General features: G+C 33.1%; 1 protein-coding gene across 12 annotated transcripts in view; it reads right to left on the bottom strand.

Moving 5' to 3' along the window:
* Positions 1-1304: 1304 nt before the first annotated feature.
* Positions 1305-27681, bottom strand: part of LOC143252637 (calcitonin gene-related peptide type 1 receptor-like) — a 196664-nt gene continuing 170287 nt past the window's right edge. For 9 of the 12 annotated variants that reach the window (XM_076505057.1, XM_076505064.1, XM_076505058.1 and 6 more), the window contains 11 exons: positions 27313-27419; positions 18650-18741; positions 17117-17243; positions 16345-16498; positions 15401-15467; positions 15213-15276; positions 13934-14019; positions 13045-13180; positions 12180-12221; positions 11272-11361; positions 1305-3682 (listed from right to left, as the gene is read on the bottom strand). In XM_076505057.1, coding sequence (XP_076361172.1) covers positions 3605-3682; positions 11272-11361; positions 12180-12221; positions 13045-13180; positions 13934-14019; positions 15213-15276; positions 15401-15467; positions 16345-16498; positions 17117-17243; positions 18650-18741; positions 27313-27419 — 1043 coding nt within the window. In that variant the 3' untranslated portion in view covers positions 1305-3604. Of the gene's footprint in view, positions 3683-9157; positions 9218-11267; positions 11362-12179; positions 12222-13044; positions 13181-13933; positions 14020-15212; positions 15277-15400; positions 15468-16344; positions 16499-17116; positions 17244-18649; positions 18742-27312; positions 27420-27681 lie in introns of all 12 variants that reach the window. The other 3 variants (XM_076505062.1, XM_076505060.1, XM_076505061.1) reach the window with 3 other exon arrangements.

Below are 27681 nucleotides of genomic sequence, written 5' to 3'. Positions count from 1 at the left end.
TAATCAATCGCCTATTTAGTAAATGACTTAAGAAAGCCGTTTAGATAGCTCCCCCTATAAGTTCTTTGTGCTACGTAACGACAGATAGTCTATGCTGTTAACGAATTCTAAATGACATTAATATAATCATTCTCATAATTTAATTTGCAGTGACACTGTTTTTAATATTGTTTTACTACAAAAGAGATTTAATATTTGTAAGAATTCACTTCTTGTTTTCTCTTCTAAAACGTTTAAGTAGCTTCATTGTCACGAGAAAAACTTATAAAAGCCCCTTTTCCTTAGAGTGCTTTCATGATAGGTTATCATATGTGAACAGTTGTTGTTTGTTAGTAAGCACAAATCTATCCAATGGGCTAGCTGTGCTCTGCTCACCACGAGTATTACTATGCCACTAGGGGCTACTTTACTTAAACAGATCTGTAATGTCATAACTCATCATGTTCATGTAATAGAATATCACAAGACAAAGCCTTATCCTCTTCCTACTTCTATATTAACTATACTGATATTTCTACTATTTTCCTTTCATAATTTCATACTTTTGCTTAAATGATATGCAGTAAAAAGTGTGGTTTATATAACCTATTTTTTATTTGATCGAAATGTACAAGGATGATAATGAAATTATAGAGAAAAATGAGATTTTAAAATTTCAGCTAAATTTTCGTGGTATTAACGTTTTAAAAGCACGAAAAATATTAAGCTAATGTGAATAAGATATTTAAATACTGATTTGCATTGCAGAAAAGATTTACGAACCTCCTATGTAGAGAATCCCATGAAAGAGTGGTGTGGATTTGGACATGGTAGTCTTACGACGAAACCTTTTTACATTAGGTATTTATTTGCAGGACTATTGTCAAGACACACAAGAGTCAGACAAAGCATGACCGGACGTGACAACATGAACTGTAACGACGTGTTGAGGCACAAAAATTGCTTTAATATGACGAAACGAATCTTTCTGTTTTTATAACATTATCTTCCATATCTAAAAAAGAATATGGTAGATCATAAAGCTTTAACATTTTTCTTTTTAAATTTAGATATTTTTAACAAGAGACTATTGGCTGCCAAGCCATCAGATGAATAATTTTAACGATTATGTTAAATTTTGAAAATATATCAATCAGAATAAAGTTGATGTTAAAAAACATATTGAGGTTCCAGGTAATTCAAGAAAGATGATACAGTCAGATATTCAGAAAAGGTTTGTAAGTTATACATGTGTTTCAGAACTTCTGTTTCGCGTTTGAAAGAATATAATTGAGCCTTAACCTGATAAAGCACAACACTCAAAATTACATGTGCAATTGAAGTTTATTTGTATTTTCACTATACCTGATACAAAAACAGATATCAGCCCAGTTATACAATACTTTACTAACTAATGCATTTTTAGATACAGTAAGCAAGCATTAAAATTAGTTCTTAAAATACCATTGATATATTCTTTCTGTACTAATTGACATTGTTATAATTTTGCTGTATTTTTTTAAAATAACATCATGTAGACGTAATGATTTACTAACTACTACGTATCAAGCACAATAACAAGAACACATACTGTCATTTTGATATATTACACTCACATTGCTAATAGAAGTAATAAAAAGGGTCGACTTCTCTTCGGTTCTTTTGGCACAATTGCAGAACAATATTACAATGAGGAATGTAGAAAACACCAATTATCAGGTTATTTAAACCAAGCTTGAACGATAAACCACGTAACAAAAATTCCGTAGCGAAACTCGTTAAACAGTTCCTTATTGTTAGAAAGTTGTTGTAACGAAAGCAACCAGCTTTAAATTTTCTAAATAATTCACCCGTTTTCTCATTGTTTAGAAATTCTATTGTAGCCAAACATACAAAAAACTGTTTAAATAATTCATTTAGTTATTTCATGTTTTCAAGTTACTTTGTAATAAAAGTAACCAGTTTTACACTGCTTAAATAATTTACCAAGTTACTCATTGCTACACATATTGTTGTAACAAACCTAGCAACTCATTGTATTTGTTTTTCTGCTCTCCATCTGTCAAGAGTGTAATATATTTCTCGTCCCTCCACCAAAGGGAAGATATTCGACAAAAATATTTACTTGAACTTTTCCATAGCTTAAAATATTTCAAAATAATAATTTATCTTTCATTGTGCCAAAAACAAAACAACACAAAAGACGTCGTTTATGGTTTTTTCACAAATATTGCTACTGTCAAACAGTTACTGAACAATAAAGAAAATCGCTCACTCATTTCTCGAGTTCAATCGGTAATATTATATTATAACCCATAACTCATACATTCTGCACTTATCTAGAGAAAGCGTTATTTTTAATTCATGTTAAACATATCTTATTATGTCCCCCATATTCCTAACGTACATAACATGTTACTCGCAAGAGTATATACGAATATATGATATTTTTATGTCTATAACTACGTCTCAACAATTCATAATTTAAAAGTATTACACTGCTTGTTGAATCTCTTTCACGTCACTTATAATAAAACGTATAATCAATACCACCTCTTCGTCTTCACTAAGAAGCCTTAAAGTTTCTTATTCAGTTTTTTTTTTTTTTTTTTTTGGTATTAGATCTTCAAAAACTGCTGAACCAGTTTATAGGAACTTTAAAGCATATCTATGACCTTTATCTTTTAATCTATAAAACGTCTCAGTTTTTATTTTCAATTAGGAGTTTTATGTTGAGAGCCTTAGTTTTTAAATTAATTGAAGAACTTTTAAGAAACTTACTTAAGAACTCTAGTCGTTATTGCTAATTTTCAAAAACTTAAAGAGATGCTGTTTATGAACGAACTTTGATTCCAGTTATTGATATCAAAACTTCTGGATATTTTGTTTGTTAGTCATCTTCACCATGTTCGAACATTTATCATAAACACGTGACATTTGTTTTTCATGACGTTCAAAAAATTCATCTCAGAGTTCCAACTTTTATTTTTATTTTTATACTTAAACGAACGGGTTTTGGCTTTTGTTCCGCGTGGTCAAGAGAATTCTGTACTTCTCTGTGATTATCAGAAACAAAATTCAGTGTGGCATATTATAAAAAAATATCAGATCTAATTTGTAATCTATCAAACAATTACATCAGATTATATTTACCGCCTTTCAAGGTTATGAAGCTCCCAGTCTGTTTTTTTTTTATACAGATGATATGCTCTCTCAAAGTAATAACATCTCTATCATATACATTGTTCTGTTCAAGATAGCAAAAATGAAGAATTTTGGCTTCGGCTTTTAATGTGCACCATATTAACATAATTACTTGCATGATCACTGTATGACAAAGAGGCGCTCAATTTATTTATTTCGTTTTTGAAAGTAGTTATGTCGACAGAGGTAAAAAAGTGCCAATTCTATGCAAACGAAACAAAAGCCGATAAACTATTTTTTTTCTTGCAAAACATGACTTTTTGGTATATTTTAAACATACTAAAGTTTTTCTCTGATTCATCAATCAGTAGTTTATGTCATGCAAAAACTGGAAACGTTATTTTTAGCTTTTTGGCCTTAGGTTTTCTTCGTCTTCTCGCTACTAGCCTACAGATCATAAACCGTCTATTTCAGACTGCTTTCACAGAAAGACACGTGTCACGGATTCATTCGTCTTCACATTTCCACGTGATTTCTTGCCTCTTGCACGACTGGATTCCTAGAATAATGAAATACAAGCAACACTAAGATCATGAACTGCGTATCGTAGAACCTTCCAATAATTTCTTTTTAACTTTAGGAATGTTTAGATACTATTTGATGCTATTAAACAGTAACGTTTAGATATACTAAACAACTGTTGTATTGTCATTTTTTTTGTTTGAGCTTAAAACACTAAATTTAGGTACTTATGCAAAAAACAAGTTATTACATACTATTATTAATGTTTCTTAAATTTTACTGTAAAAATAAACCCTTTTAAGGAAGGAGTTTTAACGATGGAAAATGTCGAAATTTTACAAAAAAAATTAAATTACTATATTTGCATAAGCATTGCTTTTCTTATTTTAAATACATTGCAATGGTAATTTCAACCACTTCTAATTAAAACCTAGATGATGTGGTACGTTATATTTTCAATAGTTACAAGCTTATGGCTGTACCCAGGAGCACGTAAAATTTACCTGGCCCAGTTTTAAAACAACTCAATAAAGACTAAATAAAAATATTGCCTCTTATTTAAGGACTTCATGTCGAAAGCAACTGAAGCTCGATATGAGAAAGAACCGTCCTACGAAACGTTAATCATCAACTAAACGTTTCGCTCACGAAACAATGACAGAAAATAGTTTTTTTTTGTATTGACCAATCACCTCTCTGATGCACCTGGTGATAATGTCTAGAAACTTGATTACGGTCGTACTTATTATATATAATCAAAATGTTTGAAAGTGTCTTCTAGTTGTATAAAATTAATTGAAATAACTTTACCAATATAAAGATTACAGTATCCTTTGTCTTGGGTAAAGAATATTTATATTTACAAATTACATTACGGCTTGAAATATTCTTAGATGCATATCATTTTACTTTTATTTTCCCACATTCTTGAAGTGTTTAATTAAAAATGTTACTGGACTGATAGTTGATGGTTGCAATGGGCTCAGGTTATCACTTTTAATACAGTCTCATCAAATACATTAAAACAGTCATAAGAGGGAGTAAAATTGTTATCGTTAAGACAATCTCACCAAATACTTTAAAAGAGTCATAAGGAGAGTAAGATTGTTATCCTTAAGACAGTCTCATCAAATACGTTAAAAGAGTCATAAGGAGATAAATTGTTATATTTAAGATGGTTTATTTCGAATTTCGCGCAAAGCTACTCGAGGGCTATCTGTGCTAGCCGTCCATAATTTAGTAGTGTAAGACTAGAGGGAAGGCAGCTAGTCATCACCACCCACCGCCAACTCTTGGGCTGCTCTTTTACCAACGAATAGTGGGATTGACAGTTACATAATAACGCCTCCACGGCTGAAAGGGCGAGCATATTTGGTGTGTTGTCATTAAGACAGTCATGAGGAGAAAAGATTGTTATCATTAAGACAGTCATGAGGAGAAAAGATTGTTATCATTAAGACAGTCATGAGGAGATAAGATTGTTATCATTAAGACAGTCATAAGGAGATAAGATTGTTATCATTAAGACAGTCATAAGGAGATAAGATTGTTATCATTAAGACAGTCATAAGGAGATAAGATTGTTATCATTAAGACAGTCATGAGGAGATAAGATTGTTATCATTAAGACAGTCATAAGGAGATAAGATTGTTATCATTAAGACAGTCATAAGGAGATAAGATTGTTATCATTAAGACAGTTATCATTAAGACAGTCATAAGGAGATAAGATTGTTATCATTAAGACAGTCATGAGGAGATAAGATTGTTATCATTAAGACAGTCATAAGGAGATAAGATTGTTATCATTAAGACAGTCTCACCAAATACGTTAAAACAGTCATAAGAGGTGGTAAGACTGTTATTCTCAAGGCAATCTCACCAAATACATTAAGATATTAGCGTGACAAACTTCAGAAAATACCAGCCAACTGGTTCAGGAATTCGTTTTCAATTTGCTCTAAACGTGTTGCTTTACCTTTTCGTTGCAGCTTGTATTAGAAAAATGCAAAAAAAAGACACGATGAGATGTGGTGTGTATGAGCTGATATTATAAAATATTTTTAAACTTTACATAACGCATATATCGTTATTTTATATCATTCACCACACATGTGTTTTAACACAAATACACACAATTTATCTATTTAAACATGCAATAAAAATTTAAATATAAAACACAAGGTAATAAAATTTTCATTTACTCTTTGATAGAGTACTCTTGCTGTTAATAACGTTTTAATAATACCTCACAAGCTTTTCAGTTTCAAATTGTATCTAAATCATATCATTGGCCACTGTTATAAAATTTGTTTATTTACATATGAATACATGAAAACACACAGGCATATTTCAATATAAAACTCCCATAACTTCTTCATCTTTACGTTTGAAGCAAATATAAACAAGTAGTATAAAAATTTCTGAAAAAAAGGCTAATAGCATTAAACTTAATGCACAAAACAAAAGTATGTTACGTTTACATTATTATGATGGTAGATGTCGTTATCACATATTTTCAAAATATTAAATAGTAGGTTTTGACACTTATTTTTTACAAAAGCGTTTTATTTAAACGTTGGATGTTAAAAACAGACAAACAAAAATTAAGAATAAAGTAAATTACCAGCAGATATTTTAAAATAATAAATTTTGAATTATTCTAAAAATATGCCGCAAAGGTCAACATTTTGCTAAATTTTGCAAAAACAGATGGATTCTACTTATGCAACATATGTTTAATTTCCTTTTTGTTAAATATGAAAACTATATGCACAAAATAGAATAAAGAACGAGCTATTCATATACATTTTTAGTTGGTTATAAGACTTTACACTTTAAAGTTTTAGTTTATTCTAGAAATGTTCCAACTTACTTGTTGAACACAAAATCTAGGTTGTATGCGTGCAGAGTTTCCTAAGGTCAATATACTACTAAGTTTACAACTCACAAAATCCTTTTTAATGTAATTATTAGGCTTACTCGGAAGTTTATAAGAGGGGATCTAATTCTATTTGTCTATAACTGATTAAGCAAGCCATAGAAAAATGTAGAAAAATAAATCCAGGTTAGCGCAGATCGAAAAAACAAAGAAAAACGAAAAGAAATCCGGGACTTCCTAGGATCCTCAATCAAATTTATACGATTCTTCAATCATACCAAATAGGATTAAACTTACATTTTCCTAGTATTTTCGCTCATCAAACGTGCTCGTCTGTGGACACTGCAATAGTCTCGAATATCGAATTCAAAATGGCTGACATTAAAGATAAACAAACCCAATTCCTATAGACAAGCTTTTTCTTCATTTTATTTAGTAATTTTAAATAGTTCATTTATTTTTTGGAATGTTTAACGAAATTAATATTTACAGACTCTTGTAGGACTGATTTGTCGACAGTGGTTTTTTCCAGGATTTTCAGTTCTGAAATGTTTAGAGATCATTATCCACGAAATTCCAGGATTTCAAAGACTTGTACAAATCCTGATAAACATGGGTTTTACACAGCGTTCAAGAACAAAAACATGAATAAAGTTCTTACGTCATTTTAGGCTACAGGAATGTTGATATGGCTTTAGCACTTCGTTGAATGACATAAACGCTCGAATACATAAAACATTTCCAACGTAAGAAGAAAAGAAAAAGATATAAACACAACGCTTTTTGATTCCGTGGAGGGTTTTAATCATGCTTTTAGAATGCCAATGAAGCAGGTGTCGATGCAGATACGATACATAACACCACAAGTGACGTATTTAGCACTGAATAAATGGCACAACGAATCTCAAGCATTCAACAGTGTAGTGCTTCGACGATTAAACTTTCAACTAGATATTCTATACCAAAGTTACATCCGAAAAAGTATGTTAATGCAGTGATGTAGAAAACCGCAAAACACATCAATTTCAACATGGCAGTTGCAAAGGAAGATCAGTAATACACTCATCTCAGGGTGCTAAATAAACATCTAAATAGCACACCCGCCATTGTGCAATTTTGCACATGACTTTCACTTCTCAATCAGAAAGTGGTTGGTAACAAAAGTGCTGATCTACATATACTTTTCAAAGATGGTTAATTAAGAAACAAAACACGAGTGTAATAATACACAAGTATTAATAACTTCTTGAACTGGAGGGATGGAAGCTCCATAACATTCGACGTTTGTTTTTAATTTCGCGCTAACTAACATGAGAGCTATTTGCGCTATCCGTCCCTAATTTTGAAATGTAAGACTAATCATCACTACTCACCCCCACCCCAACTCTTAAGCTACTATTTTACCAAATAATAGTGGGGTTGATCGTAACATTATAACGCCCCCACGGCTGAAAGGGCGAGTATGTTTGGAGGGACGGGGATTCAAACCCGCAACCCTCAGATTAGGGAGTCGACTGCTTTAACCATCTGGCTATGCCAGGCTAACATTCGATGAAGAGTAGGTGTACTTGAAGAAATAGACAGTAAACAGACAGTTTACTACTGATCACGAGGTGATAAGGACTTTTTAACATGATAGGTACAAATAATTTAATGGAACTTTACATAAGCCTTTATGGATGCTGCAAAGCTCTAATTTAAATGAAAATTTAAACTTTATGATGTACTTTGCAAAAAAAGAGAAAACCTAGTTCTTGTTACTATTAAAAATAAAATGTAATTGGCACTATTCATGTGAGACGAAGCTATTGTTCTGTAGGAATAGAAAGTTTTATTCAGATGTAGCACTAAGCCACGTGTTAAGCCAACAGCAACGTTTCCATAAATAAATAAATAAAAAACACGCACCAAAAAGCGATGTTTCCGTTGTTCTCTTTACTGACATATCTGAGAAATAATCTGACGATGGACTCATGAACTTTGGTGGATTTAGTTTGTTTAAATGTCGTCTTGGTAGCCGACTGTGAGAAAGTTGTCATTTGTTTGTTTGTTTGTACTTAAGCACAAAGTTATACAATGGGATATCTATCTTATACCCACACGGATATCAAAACCCGTTTTCTGGCATTATAAGTCCACAAACTTGAGGTCACCTCAATTACTTAGAGAGACTAATCTTCAGCAAAGTGCTGTAAAAAATTTTTAACCTGAAAAAGTAATTGAAAATCCTTGTATAATCATTTTATTGAATTTGTCTTTGCAAAAATAATCTTGCGGTTCTCGCTTGTTTTTAAATATTTTATTTTCGTTCAAATTTTGAAATGAATCAATGTTGCTACTAGGACTTGGCGAATCCGATTTGTAGATTTAAAGATTGCGATGGAATTTGTAGATAAGTTTTAAAAATTATTTTAATAAATAACTAAGGATTAGAATTTTTATAATCTTAATACTCTTTCTTGCGTTCAGGGTTTATTTGCATCTTTTTGAAATCCATCAAACAATACTTTAATCCTTTAATGTGTGTTTGAAAACTTAGTTTAACGTATATATATATTTTCATTCTGTTTATAATGAGGTGACGAAAACGTTATCACAGTAACACACACATCTATTCACAAAATAAGATACCTAGTTTGGTTAGACTGCTGTAGTGTCCTCCCGGTCGTCATGAGACGGTGTTGGCATGGTCAAAAAATAAAACACAGAAACGATAAAGAAGCACATTTACTCGAGCAACAAAGAGCAAAGTAATTCGAATTAAAAAATCATTAAAAATTTAAAAATGTTCATTTTAGTAAGTTCTTCCGAAATGTCACGTAGCTCTACACTTGGCACAAACAAAAGTCAATGAATTTGTAGAACATCAGACAACTTAACTATACATGACATAAGACATCAGTATCAAGCATATTATATTATTAAACATTGTATTATATGTCTATTCTCTCGGTAAGTTTCAAGAATGAGAAAAATGTGCAATAATACTATTCTATCCATTGACGATGACGCATTTCGCTCAATTCAGAATTGATCAGACCATATGTGGTACAATGAGCACAGCCATGATTGGAATACCATTTATATAAGCAGTTTTAGAACAATAATTGCTTGGGTGTGAACGCCTTTTTTTTTTAAAATGGCTTAACATCATTATAATTAATTATTCTTGTCATAAGATATCAGTTCTATTATATTTTTAACACTCTATCTATCCCATATGGATGAGTTTGATGTCGTTATCCATTGAAACGATTTTGAGATCTCAGTAAAGTCTAACAGTGATTAACATTTTCCTGTAAAAAAACACAATTAAAACTTCGTTACTAATTAAATTGTAAAATAATAGATTATAAACAAGGCACGTTTAATGACTGGCATGGAGCGCTAGCAGTGTTCTACTCTACATATTTTGTAACGAAATAATTATCCGCAGACCTGATGCACTCATTTATCCAAAGAATCTCACGGAGCGTTTCAATATCCTTTAAATATTTTAATTAAAAATATCTAATTTAGTGAGAAAACAATAAATATATATAAAGCATATGACGCATGTTTCTTTTTATTTAACCTTGTAACTGTTACATTTATAACGTCGCTCAAAACAAGGAAAGACTTTGTTTGTTTTAGAATTTTCGCGCAATGCTACTCGAGGGCTATCTGCGCTAGCCGTCCCTAATTTAGTAGTGTAAGACTAGAGGGAAGGCAGCTAGTCATCACCACCCGCCGCCAACTCTTGGGATACACTTTTACCAATGAATAGTGGGATTGAGAGTCATATTATAACGCCCCCATGGATGAAAGGGCGAGCATGTTTGGTGTGACGGGAATTCGAACCCGCGACCCTCAGATTATGAGTCGAGTGCGTTAACCACCTGGCCATGCCGGACCCCATGAATTGAAGTAAAAACACGTGACACGCAATGTGAGTGAAAAAAATAAAGGTAAGGTAATTTTCTTTTAACCATTATAAAAATGAGATTAACCTGAGTTATTATTTTATTTTGAATCTGGACACATTCTTCGTGGAACAACAGTACAAGTTATTTGGTCAATATATACAATAATACTGAAGCAACAAAGAAAATAATGATCATTTTCTCTTTGTGTTTTAATATAAAAATGTATATTTGTCATGTAACACCAAAGAATCAAAACACATTTCTAAAGCTTTACCAACCCTAAAATTAAAATATTTTTAATAAATTAGACAAACACAGGTCTTGAACCAGCTTTATCAACTAACACATACATTAATAATATTTTTTAATTGTTCAGTTATTTTAACACATACATTAATAATCTCCTTTATAATTGTTAAATTACTCCAACACACACATCACAATCTTTTTTTAATTGTTAAATTACTCCAACACACACATCAACAATCTTTTTTAATTGTTAAATTACTCCAACACACATATTAACAATCTTTTTTTAATTGTTCAATTATTCCAACACATACATTAATAATCTCCTTTATAATTGTTAAATTACCCCAACACACACATCAACAATCTTATTTTAATTGTTAAATTACTCCAAAACACATCAACAATCTTTTTTTAATTGTTCAATTATTCCAACACATACATTAATAATCTTTTTTTAATTGTTCAATTACTCCAACAAATACATTAATAATCGTGCAAATGTCCAAAAACCTTCTCTTTTTTATTGTTAAGTTACTCACACACTTTAATTTCAAACTCCAAATCTAAAAACGATTACAATATACCTACAGACATTGTTGTAACAGCATAATTCCGTTTTGTGTCATTTCCCCACGTCATGAAAGCTTGGTTCCATTTTTTCTTAATGAGGGAGATAACCTTGAAAATTGAGATCAGAGTTTAATGAATTTCAAGAAATTATCACTGAATTAATTTCTAAAACTCCAACGTTTTATTTCAATAAATGTCATATAAATTAATTTATCTGTCGTGGTCCAGCTAAACAAGTGTTTGTTCTGAATATACACGCATAGCTACATGATGGTTTTATATGCTAGTCGTCCCTGATTTGGATCTGATATAAAAGAGTGAAAGTAGCTAATCAACATAGCCTGCCGCCAACTGTCAGGTTACTCAATTCGAATAATTACGACCTAGTACACACTCATATAATACAAAGCTCCAAAATGCAGGGCGCGATTTTGCAGCAATGGGACTCGAGCCATGAACTCTCTGGTTTACACTCTGGCACCCCTCAAATATAGAAGTAATTTATGGGAAAAGGAAATTTTAAATACGTGCTGTGTTTATTTTTAGTCGAGCCTATAGGGTGTACATTATGTTTGAATTTATGGATCAAAAGAAAAACGACTCGGTTGCATCATTATAAATATAAAGTTTTTTATTATTATTATTTCACCTGGTACCAGAATAATTAGAGAAACATTTTTCATAAGAAAAAAATCTCTTTTGAGCTGACCTATTTCATTTTCATCTGTTTTTTTTTTTTTGCCGGGTATCACTCTGATTGAAATTTCTGTCAGAAAATAAAATTTTCTTCTGATATATATTCTACAGTCTTATTACTTTTGATCTAGCCAGATATATATTTCAACTCTCACTAACGTTGTGAACAACAGTACATAATTTTATTTTGCACGTGACAAACACATAGCATAACCAGTGATTATACTCACCTCTCCATTGAAGAAACAAAATAACAGCGACACACAGAGGCCCTGAAAATCAAATGTACACGTGAAATTAACCAGTTAACGAGAATCACAGTTCGAATGCTATTTTAGTGTAAGCCTCTTGCGTGACTTCAAGTTAATACACAACTTGCTCTTTCTGCATAATAAATCCATAAATAACTCACGTTTATGAATCAATAAGATAAAGGCATAAAATATAAGTAGGTTAAAATAAAAATAAAATAAATCATCAGCTGAAGTATCACTACGTTTTAAAACAATGTTAAAATTTTTGTTAGTTATACTGGACTTAAAGACAATAAATACAAAGACAATTGACCGCCATCCCTAATATTGAAATACTAACCAGAGGGAAGGCAGACCAGTCAGCAATAAATTACCACCCACTATTCACGCTAAGGTATTGATTGTCACTCTTATAACCCACTCATATTTATTATTTTTATCTGATTGCACGGAATCGAACCCAACTTGCCAACGTCGAAATCCACCCTTTCACTAGAGGGCCACCCCACGTCTCGGAGGACGACTTGTGTTATAATGAAAAAAGTACTCATTGTTGACATGCGAAGTACATCAAGGGTTACTAACGTTATTCATCATAATTTCAACTTTACTTTCTAGAACGAAAAGTTCGAAAGTAAACTAAAACTAGACATGGATACCCATTTTCTCTTTTTTATACCTAAAATAATTCTAATCTTAAGTACATATTATTCAAAAGACTTAAAAAATAATAACTAGTAAAATTTATGTTTATTTCCGTTTATTTCAATGTTACGATTTTTGCTATTGCTGCAGGGAGCGTTGTAATCTAGATATGTTGATCTACTTCCAAATAACTTACCTGAAACGAAGCAACCACAGCTGAAATGGGTTCATACACAACTTCTTCCGGCGATCCAGGTTCAGGACGGAATGGCGTGATTATGTAATGTAAACCCAACAAAGGAATTAGAATCAACGTAGCACGCACTGCTTTCCTACAAATACATCAATGTTTTGAACACTGTTTCATGGTTTTACGTGTCATTTTTGTTAGCTGGCCAGTAATAACGAAATTTGAGAGACGTTGAGAAAGGAAAGAGTCAAAATACTCTTTATTTATGTTTTAATTTTTTGAAGTTTTCAAAATTAATTATCGATTAAAGATATTTTTGTCATACTTTAGGCAATTAATGAAAAAACGTTATAATTATAAATCTAAGCCTAAATCACGAATTTATTGATAATATAAAAGATTAGTTTTATTTTGCTAGTGATTTAATGTTTACACTTTGTTTTTTATTAAGAGACACTAATAGAAGTGAAAACTTTTAAAAGTTTACAGTGCTGAATTTCGAAAATATTACATTAAAATACATAATGGATCTTACATTGATTATTATTATGAGAATTTAAAAGCAGGGTATAATGGATTTTATCTTGTCTGGTGATTATCAAAAGGATATAGAAGCAGGGTATAATGGACCTTACCTAGTCTGGTGATTATCAAAAGGATATAGAAGCAGTGTATAATGAACCTTACCTTGTCTGATGATTATCAAAAGGGTATAAAAGCAGGGTATAATGAACCTTACCTAGTCTGATGATTATCAAAAGGGTATAAAAGCAGGGTATAATGGACCTTACCTAGTCTGATGATTATCAAAAGGATATAGAAGCAGGGTATAATGGATTTTATCTTGTCTGGTGATTACCAAAATGATATAGAAGCAGGGTATAATGAACCTTACCTTGTCTGATGATTATCAGGAGAATTATCTGCCCTTAGTTTGGTCACTAACACCCGGACTATGTTGATAAGAAACACAAAGTTGAGCTATAACATAGAAACAGGTAAACATGTTATTCATTTTTGTTATAAATATTAAATTTTCATTAAAAAGAAACGCCTCCAAGAACCAATCACTTTAGTTCCTGTTCTAGAAAAGAGAAAAGTTCACACTTATCTACTCATGTGGATGTGCTATGAAGACAATCTCTGTACTACACACTTCGCTTATGACATCCGTGTCAAATATACAGTGAGGCAGATGTTTGCAGATAATTAGAACTACCACAGATCTGTAGAGTAACTAATTATAACACACATCTGGGACTAGCTTTCTACAACATATAATGAAGAGGCTGTTAACACTCGCTTGAAATTAGTTTTCAATGAAATATGTTAAGCCCAAATGTAACATGATTCCATACAGAACTAGCTAAATACGGTATACTAAGCATACGGTGTTAAGATTAAAATAATCTTTCAATCGAGTTAAGAATAAAAAGTACAAAAAAGTCTTTTCTCTTAATATGCCAGCACAATATACCTTAAAACTATTTATTTCTAACGAGTGTAGCCAAACACTTGGAACCAGCTTCCCCTGATATAAACTGTCGACAATGTATGTGATATAACTTACATGAAAGGTTAAAATACACTTTAAACATCTGCTACACGAAATTCATTTTACATTTAGAACCAGTTTTATATCACATAACTCGCAGGAAATTTTTCTAAATTTACTGGAACATGATTAGTAGAAAAAACCAGAATATTTTGATAAATTATTGGAAACAATTTTCCATTACAAACATTGCAGGAGTTTTTGTTCTTACCCCATAAACTTTTCGTATAACAAATTACATACATTTACTGCGGTATTGATAATATAAAATAAAATATATTCTGCTAGATATCTTGATTACTGGATGAAAACTCATTCAATTCCCTGTCGCACTTAGTGTAGTAATTATTATTTTTAACTTCCTTTAACTCAAACTGGAGTTTAGCACGAGACATTCCAACTGGATTAACGAACTTGTCAGATAACGATATCCCCTGGGAAGCTTTAACGGTGAAATATTAAGCAAATAAAGAAATGTTTTATTTACATTAATAGAAATAAACAGTGTTGTAAATCCACTGGTGTCGTCCTGTCAAACCAATGATATTGCAACTTTCATCTAGACGAAACATCAACAGAAATAATATGGGAATTAAAAGTGAAAAAAAAGTCCACTTACCAACATAAATATACACACGGGTCCAGAAATAACCCACGTGAATCGGCTCTCCTCAATCCAACAGCTGCGTGAGCGAGAAGGAAAATATTCTATATTAAATTTCGCAAGAAGTTTCAAAGAACGCACTCTTTACTTCATAAATAAATATTGTACAAAGTAGTTACTTGCCAGTTACGAAATCAACTTACAAGACAGTTTCTTCAGGGTAGGAGCTTCTGAGACTGGCATATGCAACAATCACCAGCATTGGAGATCCTAAATGACAAATAATTGATCAGTTTATATAAATATTGGACTTCTGTATACATACATTTATTGCTTCGTTTTTATCACATGTACTAGGTTACACGTGAAAGGTTTGCATAACTAACACATTTAAAAGATGCTAGCAGACGTATCACTGTAGTTAAAAGTCTCTTGACAAAGGTGTTAACGGATAAAAAGGACAGTATGTCCCTATCTTGTGTTCCTGTTTGGTTGAATTTACGACCTCAGCCATGTTTTCTTAAAATTTGTTTGTTTGTTTTTTTTAATTTTGCGCATGAGGGCTATCTGCGCTAGCCGCCCCTAATTTAGCAGTGTAAGACTAGAGGGAAGACAGCTAGTGATCACAACCCACCGCCAGCTCTTGGGCTACTTTTTTATCAATGAATAGTGAGATTGACTGTCACATTATAACGCTCCCACGACTGATAAAACAAGCATCTTTGGTGCGATGGGGCTTCGAATCTGCGACCCTCAGATTACGAGTCGAACATCCTAAACACCTGGCCATGCCGAGCCTTTTCTTAAAATATTGTTACATGTAGTAGTTTCTACCGTTAGCTGTGATTGCTGACAATGACACACCTGGATGAGTAGTTTCGCATAAAATTCGAACTCTAAAACAATAACACTTTAAAATTGTTTGTTTGTTACAAAAAGTTATCCAAAGCTACACTAGAGATATCAAATTTCGAACTGACAGACTAGCTGGAAAATAACTATTCAACAATATCTTGCTACGTTAATCGAAAGTGCGGAACGCAGATTTGTGGAAACGATACACGAACCATGGCCTCTCGAGTGTACAGTCCAGCACGTTAACTGCTAATAACAAACAAATATAAAATATTCTTAACCTCAAACTTACCCCAGCCAAGAATGTAAAACCACTTCATTATTTTTTCTTCAGCCACAAATGCGACAACCAGTAACGTGTGCAGATACAGTCCTTCACAAAACATCCACATGTAGTTACTAGTTAAGAAGTAGTGGACCAGAACGTGTAGGACTTGACAAGCCGGCTGCATTCAACGTAAACATGGAAAGACACGCAGTGAAGAAAAAAAAACCAATAAAACGTACGTTGTACTAAACTACATACATCCATGTTATTAAAACAAGCGTCATAATAGAGGAAACAGTAAGTTACTTAGAATAAGAAGTATATTTACTGAGGTAGGTCACATGTTCACTGACTTGAAGCAAACGTACCGAGTTAGTGTATCTTTCAATAGATGCTTTTGACTTTATTTATTTCTTTAGAAATTTTGCGCAGAAATACACACATACTACCTGTATGCATGTAGCCGTCCATATCTCTGAACTTATAGTCAACAGTGCCCACCGCCAGCTCTTGGGCTACCTTTGTCTGACCGAAATAGTGGGATTTGACACCCACTCTTACAGGGAACTCAGGGAGGCCTCAACGTGCAAAGCGAGTTTTTACTGTAGAAGGACAAGAACCATAGACCCTTGCAACCACTCAAACTGCTGTGCTTCAAACTGTTGTATATATATACATACACAATATAAGATTGTATGTATACATAACTGCTAATATTAGGTACAAATATTTCTGTCGTTTTAATGGTTTCAATACGGTTCTAGAGTACGGTATTTAAAGTACATCTACTTCTTACCTTATTACTAAACAGCACTTCGGGATACCTGATGACTTCTGTATACCATACAATCCACAGAATATTGTTTATAATGAAGGATATGAACAGATTCTTGTGAATGGTGATTCGAGTGCACTTGAGTGACCTAGGAAGAAAAAAAGACAAAAAACAACAACCTTGATATATAAGGCCTTCAAAAACAAAGGCGCAAGTATAAGATATAAATAATACTACAAAGAAACATATACACAAACAACACTGCTACTCTCTCATATTCATCCGCATAAACACATACGAAACAACTAAGTCATTAGTTCTGTGCTAAATATTTTATCAGTATTGTTTATCTGTGACGTAATATTTCTTAATTTACTCTTTACGCATGGAAGGATTAACACTCCTACGAAAAGTGGGGCCTAATAGGCCCCAGAGCAACTTGAAAGGTTATTAATATTAGGCTAATAATTATGTATTTAAATGAAATTAAATCCATTAATGAATGGATTAACGAGATTCCCACTGTCCCTATCTACTATCTAACGAAACCACAGCCAGGGGAACGGGCTTGGAGAAATCAGGACTAGAAACGTCTTTTCGTAGGAGTGTTAAATAAAATACTAGTACGACTTAAACTAAGGATTTGCGTACAGTGTCTCGACACGAGTTTAATAAGATGTTTTTTTCTCACCTGATATTGTGTTAGTTTTAACTAAACGTACAAAACATAGCCTTGTAAACATTCAGTATTGTTAGAATATTGTAGCTGTGGAGATGTCTTTCCTATTCTCTGAGGTACAGTTTGTTTGTTTGTTTTAGAATTTCGTGCAAAGCTACACGAGCGGTATCTGCGCTAACCGTTCCTAATTTAGTAGTGTGAGACGAGAGTGGAGGGAAGGCAACTGGTCATCACCACCCACCGCCAACTCTTTTACCAGTGATAGTGGGATTGACTGTCACATCATAACGCCCACATGGCTGAAAAGGCGAACATGTTTGGTGTTACGGGGATTCGAACTCGCGACCCTCAGATTACGAGTCGAGTGCCTTAATCACCTGGCCATGCTGGGCCCTGAGATACAGAATGTCTTCAAAACAAGTCATACTTTCTTTAGTTAATTTAGTCAGTTAAAACATCAATTTGTGACTGCTTAGACTTTATGGAAATATTTATGTTACATGTTACAGTAAAATATAAATTAAAAAATATCCTTGTCATAAACGAAGTCACATAAGTGTTTAAAAAAGATGTTGGTCTACCAACATTATGTAAATTATTCGTTTGGGTTGAGAAAGCAAAACAGAAACAACTGGTTATAATATAAATTGTCTGTGAAATAAAGTAGCTTTGAAAACCATACCAATTTCTGTCTTGTGTTTCCCGAAAACTATAATAGCACAAATATAAACAAATTATATCGTTTATACAGTTTCCTTCAATGTGACCATGTAACAGAGAGCAGTGGAAATTCATTATTATTTGTAATCATAGGAAACGCAACGTGGATATTGAAATATAATTTAACAAGACTTTCAGAAATAAATTGTACTTACCTAAAATAGAAGAATATAGCCAAAGACATGCTGAGAGCTATGACGGATATGGAATACCCAGCAATGTAAAGTTTATTGATTTTATCACGAAACTGAAAACGGAAATAGGAACAATAATTACTTGCATAAAACAAGACAATAAACCGTAACTACGTTTTATGACATACTGTAAAATATCCGTTCAATCCGTTCCAAATTAAAGAGCAGATGAATTCTGTCGATTTCAACAAAATATGTAAATTGAGACGATAAAATAGGAATAATAAATAAGCCAGCTGTGGCACTTTATCAGTCGTCACCTGAAGGTATTATTCAAATAACACTAAGAAACAGTATTTTCCATTATTAATTAGAAGCGTTTCCGAAAGTGGAGGTCTTCTTTGGGTTATAAGTAAATAAAGTTCTGGATTTAACCATTTGTTAACTTATATATAGTTCGCATTTTAAATTCTCTTTTTTTTCTATACAAATTACTTACAGTTCAAGAGAAGTTTGGAAGTGTGCTTTAGGTTCTGAGATACTTCCATATTCTCCAGATAAAAGTTTAATGGTCGTCAATATCACATTCGCCAGTTATTAAGAAGATGAAGACGTCTCGTGTGGAATAAATGCAAATGAAATAACTACTGAACAAGACATAAAGGTTTGCTAGGACCAATCAGGGGACATTATTATAACATGTGTAACGAGCCAACAAAATCTTTATAATGTAACCAATCTCTGGAAAGCGAGTGTGAAATGCAGACAAGTTGACATTACATACGAGTGGAACTGTTTCAGTAGAACCCAGTATAATTTGTGTCAAGTGTCGCTTATGGAATAAACATCTAGATACAAGTTATGTATTCTGTAAATTCCCCACATACTGCGAGCATACATCAAATTCAACCAAAATTTTTCTGAAAATTCAAAAATACGGGGATCATCCATCATATTCAAGCAAAACCAAGAAAATGTGTGTGTGTTTTCCGTGATGACGTGAACCTGACGATGACCGAAGAAGGTCGAAACGTTGTTCGCTCCTCTACATAGAGTTTTCTCTATCCATACCAGTCGTTTTTACATATATATGTGTGTGTTTTGTTATAGCAAAGCCACATCGGGCTATCTGTTGAGTCCACCGAGAGACCAAGAAAATAACGATGAATGTTCTCAACGACGTAATCATGGTATATTGCAGTGTTTAGGGGTCTCTTCCTCTCTCTATCTTTATATATATTACTATAATGAAGTAGTTGTATATATCTAGGTATGTGACCGATATAATAAATACGTTGTGACGCCATCTAATGAATGGCACCACAAACAAAAGTCCATAAAAATGTCACATTGGTTGTTCAAGATTCAGGCAAATAAAAAAAAATAGCTGTAGTATGTGCAACAACCATTTTTTTGTAACAAAACACAATTTTAGATAAAATTTCATCCTCACAACAAGTACACGACTTTCTTTAGCACTGTACGTAATGACGTAAAGTGTAAGTATAATACTAAAAGGCGGAATGGTACCACTTTTAATATTTAGAAACATTAGTTTATATCAGTACATTTTGTATACTTTTCCCGTGGAAAACTTCAAAGAAAAATCTTTTTATTAAAGAAAATGTCCACTTTCAATTTTATTTTTCAGTGAGATATGAATACTGTGATGAGTAATTACTAGTACAAATAGCCGTCAGTAGAGCGACGTTTCTTCCAGGACGTAATATACGAGGGCTGTTCAAAAAATACGCGGACTGACGTCATAAAACAAAATGTACTTTATTTAGAAGTTACAGGTCTGGGACTCCTTCAAAGTACCCTCCTCCCCAACGCACACACTTATCCCAACGGTGTTTCCACTTGTTGAAACAGTCCTGGTACGCTTCTTTTGTAATGTCCTCCAGCTCCTTCGTCGCATTTGCCTTAATCTCGGGAATCGTCTCAAATCTTCTTCCTTTCAAGGGTCTTTTGAGTTTGGGGAACAAGAAAAAATCGTAAGGAGCAAGGTCAGGTGAGTAGGGGGGTGGGGAAGAACAGTGATCGAGTGTTTGGCCAAAAACTCACGAGTTCTGAGGGCTGAATTTCGCAGCAACGCAGTGCATCTTCAATTTTTCGGTCAAAATCTCGTAACAAGATCCAACTGATATCCCACACTCTTCAGCAAGCTCCCTGACAGTCAGACGTCGATTTGCCCGCACCAGGGTGTTGATTTTGTCGACGTGTGGGTCGTCAGTTGACGTGGAAGGACGTCCAGGACGCTCATCATCTTCAATGGACTGTCTACCATCCTTAAAACGTTCATGTTACTTGAAACATGCCGTACGCTTCATAGCAACATCACCGTAAGCCGTGTTAAGCATAGCAAAAGTTTCAGTCGCAGATTTTCCAAATTTAACACAAAATTTCACAGCAAGTCGTTGCTCCTTCAGGTCATTCATTCTGAAATCCGCCAAACGAAAAAATCGCACTTCACTTAAAACCGCGTAGCTAATAAACAAATGAAGATATATGCAATCGGGAAATGGCATCGTAAACAGCTGATCTGTGCAAACCTAGTGACACCAAGCGGATTTCCCTTGAACCAACTGGAGCCGCGCAATTCAAACAGTCCGCGTATTTTTTGAACAGCCCTCGTAAGCATATATGTCTACTATTGTTTGTTTGTTGTTGTTTTTTCTTTTTGTTTGTACATAAGCACAAAGCTACACAATAGGCGATCTCTATTTTATCTTTCTAGCGTTCTAAGTCTACAGACATACCACAATGTCATTGTGAAATCTGTGATGATTATGATATTCTAGACAACATAAAGTAAACCTAAGCCTGCCTGCTGATTAGGTGCCTAAACTACCTACTTATCTTGGCTTCAATTATTTTCTCGAAACAGAACCATTTATTTCAAAAAGTCGATAAATTCTGTATTTCATTTTAACCTTCAGGAAAATTGCGTGTAGTGTTGGGATTTGGGCCGCGTTTATTACCAAAATAAACAAACGTTAGTATAATGTACTGTTCGTGTAAAATAGCCCAAGCCTAGTTATCAACATTCATCCGTTTATAAGAAAGAAATGATTAAAAGTTTTTATAAGAAAAAACTGAAATGTTAGCTTCGTTTAAAGCCGATATGACAAAAACCTGCCCTCAGAAACTCGATGGAAGGCATCATCATAACGATTCTTCCATCAGACAAAGAGAATCCCACCGTAGTTACGGACAATAGGTAATACAATTAACCATAACCCAACAGTTAGCACGGGAGACACAATAACCATCATAAATAACTTGGAACAAAAATAACTGAGCAACTGTAACAGTACTATCTCCACACGTCTGTGGCCTACGTATAATTCACAAGCAAAGCTACCTTATTCTTCCTTGCTATACGTAACTGCACAGATTCATTAAACTGCCCTTTATCAGAAACGCTCTCGGATATTAAAACGTTTATTCTGTTTGTGGAGATTAACAATAACCCTTCAAGACACAAGTTCAACTTCGATATACCCAGCCTATTAAGCTTTGAAGCACGAAGTATTTTCGATCAATGATAACTTGCACATCACAAACCTATACCTCGTTGACAGTCTCCATGGTAACAGAAAAAGCATCCTTTTGTGTCAACTTAAGTTACGCTCGACATGAAAATTAATACTCCCCCCCCCACCGTTACGGCGGCTCAGCAAGTCTGCGGACTTGCAATCAAAATCGGCTTTCGACACTTGTGATGGCCAGAGCACAGTTAGCCCATTTTGTATCTTTGTTCTTAACTACAATTAAACGAAACGAAAGTAAATATTACAGATCAAATGAAGGTTTATCAGTGAGCCCGCCATTATTCCCAGTTCTAAGTAAGTTCTACAATAAATATTTCGAAGATACTCTTCTCAAATCAGCCGCTTTACGTCCTAGAATTTGACTCAGGTGTGTTCACAAATACATCCATGATATGATCACACACCACAGGCAACATTCAATAGTTCATAAACACTCGAAGAGACATAGTCATCTAATACAATTCACAATACGAATAAGAAAGGATTAAATCCCACTGCTTGACTTGAAACTGCATAAGCCACGGGAGTTCAGACACTGGTACATAAGTTAAACCATCTCAGATGTGTAAAGTTGGGATTATTTAACTGATGTGTTCATAACTGTCACTAAGACTGATATCTAATCACCATAATCTTACCGCGAGAACTTGATGTATTAACAGATCGTAAGAGCAGAGGCATATTATATGGAGTAGGTTGGGAGGTGTATGTACACCAACTACTAGGCATTACCTTTGACAACACTATTATAGCTCCCACCCCAGTGGCACAGCGGTATGACTACGGTCTTACAACACTAGATAACAAGTTTCGATATCCGTGGTAGGCAAAACAGATATAGCCCTCTCTGTAGTATTGTGCTTAACTATAACTTTTTCAACTGAGAAAATCCCATTAAAATTACATGATTTGTCATTACTTTCCAATGTTTAACTAGTAACATCACCTGCTCTGTCAATACATTCCAATGTTTGACTATTATCATCACCAGCTCTGTCAATACTTTCCAATGTTTGACTATTAACATTACGTGCTCTCTCAATACTTTCCAATGTTTGACTATTAACATTACTTTCTCTGTTAATACTTTCCTATGCTTGACTATTAACATCACCTGCTCTGTCAATACTTTCCAATGTTTGACTACACTTACATTGATATCTCAATTATATTTTCCTTTTCTACGGACCGATGGTTTCCAGTCGATTACAAAGATATCAAGACAAGCGTATTGCTTTTTTTCATACAATTACGTAACGGAGCTGCAGGTACTTTCTCATTATTGTTTATATGTAGTTTGTCACATACAAAGTTTTCTAAATGTCCTTGTCCTCAACAGCTGACAAAATAGAACAGCAACATTTGCTATCTCATTTTCGACTGTATCTAGTAATAATTTTTTTTGAAGACGTAGATTACCAATATCAACCTTTCCATCACATACATTATTTTAACTTTCCAAGGTAGTGAATATATTTTAAAAACTTTATGTACAATCTGTTTTCCTAATTATTAAGGGGCTAAATTAATTCTAGTTATTTTCTAAGCAAGTATCATCGACCCAATAAGCAGCGTTGGTTTCTTTATTGTACATGGGTTATCTATGGGTACTTCAAAATGAGAATTTTGGATTAAGTACCCTCAAATGATGCTTGAAGTAAATTTTGATTAAAATACTTTTAAAAAATCATATATATCGTTAATAAAGCACAAATTTGAAAACAGCACATTTTAACATAAGGCAAAAATATCAAATTGTTGAAATGCTTCACTTGGAGTTTACCGAATTCACGTGACCGTTTTATCAGACTTAAACACCTACTGCCACGTACTGGAGTATTAATTGTATACAGTGCAAATGCTGTAAAAAAATAACAAAAAATGATGCAACAGTAAACCATGTAGGATGAAATATCCTACTCAGTAAAACTCTCTCCACTGGATAGATTTGTGATTCATATAAGTAATAGATAGTAAGCAATAAATTACCAAAAGCGAGAAATATTCTCCAATAACTTAAATATTTCAATACAAGTCATAAGTTTTGAAAAAGGAAAAAAAAATCAACATTCCTTATTTGCTACTGTTGTGGATCACCGACCCCCCGGCAAATTTTTGGTAATATTTTAAAGATCTATACAGGTCACATACATAAAAGGAACTCCCTAGAGTAAATGTACATATAATGCAGCTAACAGTATTAACTTACAACTAGATAGGCCTATCTTACTTTAAAAAAAAAGGTATAGTAAACACACTGAATATTTCATAAATCAGGTACTCTCTTCAGTAACAGTGTTATGTATCGTAAATTCAATAGCATCTTACAGCAATAGGCTTATTTAAAAGTACTGGATTAAGTTTAAATCGTAACTTATCGTTATATATCTCTATAATTGTTAAATAATATACGAGCTACAACAAGTATAAACGGATAAGATATTACAGTTCAGTTTTTCTTCAGCCAATAAAATAACACGGCTGAAATTTAAATATAATACAAAAGCTATTTGTCCCTGAATTCACTATGCTTAAGGAGAGAGTGTTATTTTAACTTGATAACCTCTTGTAAATGTTATGAAAACACCCCATCCCACTGAAAGGCAATGACAACACATAAGTAATGATTTTCTAACTTTATTATGTAATAATTTTATTTAAATGAATACATAATGGTTCAGTTTTACTTAATCTAACTTAACTGTTTAAAACACTTAAAGACATGATGAGAGAGAGAAAACAAAACATATCTAACTTCATTAATAAAGTCAATTTGCAAACTCGTCTTCAAAGACACTGTAAATAACCATAAACCTAAAATATAATTTATTTTTAGATATCAAGGACCTGAATTCTATAATTTTAAAATCCGAAGCACGTGTATTTACACCTATAAAAACAATAACAACAACACCTTACATAGTAAGATAGCACATGTAAATTATTAGACTTAAAATGCTGGAGATTTCAAATTCTGTAGCCCGTCTATTTATACTGTTCACATACACTTTTTCATTACTACAAAAATAAACATATATCGAAGGTACAGGTTAGGCCTAACTACATTTAAATTACATGATAATGTTATTCACAAGTATGTTGGCATAAAATAATATTACCTATTTCTCTGTGGTAATTTTTGAACACAAAGCATAATTCGTGAAATAAATCATGTGAACACTGTCATTTATTTGTCTATTACAATTCTTGATCGCCAGGTATTGCTTTTCATTTTTATACAACATTCGGAATTTGAACATAATTTCTTGAATGTAATTTATCATTAGGATATAAAGATAATACGTAAACTTTACAGAGAGAACAGGTTCTTAAAAGACATTCTATTTATGTAATTCTTCTTTTATAAGTTGCGGAAGTTCATCCCCCTTTGTTTTTTCATGGGTGTTATCTATATTTATAGCCTTTAAGATATATATAACTTAAAATCATGTCCACTGTGAATGTTCCTCTAGTCAATGCCCGAGAAAACGTTGATTTTATATCCATATTGCTCTGCTTTCAGAATCTTTTTTGCAAGATGTTTTATATTAGTCGTACTATTTAGATATCTGTAATACACAACCAAGTTGTATTACTTTGTAATATCGGTAACGTCAATCCAAAAACAATCCAGTAAAATCCAACTTGCTAACAATAACGTTTAAAACAGATTTATCATGGACTCGTTTGTTCTACGAAGTTGTGTGTGTTTATTATTATTTTAAGGTATGTATGCACGTACATGTATATAAACAGGAAAAGTTATTTTGATATTCTTAATTTCCTTCAAAACCATTATCAGGTCTTTGTGCTTGTTAGCTGTTAAGCACAAAGCTGCACATTATATTTGTGCTTTACCCACCACGTGTAACGAAACTCGCTGCCTTTGTGAAGAAGCCAGTTCAGAATGTTTTTTTGAATTTCGCACAAAGCTACTCGAAGGCTATCTGCGCTAGCTTCCTAATTTAGCAGTGTAAGACTATAGTAAAGGCAGCTAGTGATCACCACCCACCGCCAACTCTTGGGCTACTCTTTTACCAACGAACAGTGGGATTGGTGGTTACATTACAACGTCCCTACGGCTGAAAGAGCGAGCATGTTTGGTGGGATGGGCCTTCGAACCCGCAACCCTCAGATTACGAGTCGAACGCTTTAACCCGCCTGGCCATGCCGGGCCGCTAGTTAAGAGGTTATATTTGACTACAATATTCATTCTAGTGGTTGCTCACAATTTGTTTTAAAGAGGAAGCAGACAATAATTTTACCTCAACAATAAAAACAGTCTTTGATGACCGTAAACACGTGCCAGACAAGGCCTAACTATTGTTCGAATTGAAAACTTCGAAATAACTTTCAAGTCAAGATAAATCTTTGCAGTTTTTTATCCAAGTCACTGCATAACTTTCAATAAAACGCGTTTTTAATTTTAAATGTTAAAATTCAAGGTTCGATTATTTCATTGAATAGTGTGTAGAGAGCCAATAGTGTAGCTTTTCGATTGTTTATACCCTAAAAAACAATGAAAGTTTGAATAATCACGTAATTATTAAGTTTGTACCAGCTCTCAATCAACAAGACCTTGTGAAGATTGAGTGTTGAAAATCTTTCTTAAAACGATTTTCATTGGTTGATTTTAAACCTTGACTTTTATTTGGCCCATCATTGCGCGAAAATACTCAAAATTATCGTTCATACGTGTAATAAGACTCGGCTACTTTTGGCTGTTTCCGTCAGAAGCTTAGAGAAATCATACTTATGTATCCGTATTTTATTATAATTATTCACATAAAATATACGAACAAAATATCTTATTAAAAAACAAACAAATCGCAAACCAGTATATTACATTACTAGTTTCGGTCTTAGCCTCTAGGGCCCATATCCATTGTTACAATATAGGTGGGATGAAACCGAAGCAGACGTAAAGCGAAATATCACGTTATATATAATATACATAAACATTATGACAAAAGAGGTCGTGCTATCTTTATATAATAATATCCTTTTCTATATTAAAATTACTTTAATTCATTTACAAAATTGTATGTTGAAAACACGTAACACATAAAAACAAACCTCACTGCTTGAATTACTGTTAACACAGAAAACAGAAGACAGTAAACTTACACTCAGATCTTCTTTATCAACACAAGTGGTGTAGTTAGACCAGGTTTTGTTGGTTTTCGGATGAAGGAACCAGTTTCCGTCTTCTTCGCACATTTTATGCGCAAACCCTATCGGATAGCACACAATATCAGAAATTACAGTTGAATAAAGCGTTATACATTACTATAATCAAATTGTGTTTTGTGTTTAACTGGAGCGTAGTTTTCCTTACCGTTTTTTTTTTTTTTCTGCTGACAAGGCGCTAATTTAGTGAACCCTATATCAAAGAATAAATAAGCCAATGATATTGTACGTGCGATGACTGACGAAATCTTAAATACGCACCAGTCAAGTGTTTACATAAAACCTTAAAAAGAGAAATTAGTGAGT

The sequence above is a fragment of the Tachypleus tridentatus genome, chromosome 6 (assembly GCF_004210375.1).
Source record: "Tachypleus tridentatus isolate NWPU-2018 chromosome 6, ASM421037v1, whole genome shotgun sequence".
Taxonomy (NCBI): Eukaryota; Metazoa; Arthropoda; class Merostomata; order Xiphosura; family Limulidae; genus Tachypleus; species Tachypleus tridentatus.
Note: the sequence above shows the minus strand (reverse complement) of the source record. Positions and strands in the feature narration are given on the sequence as shown.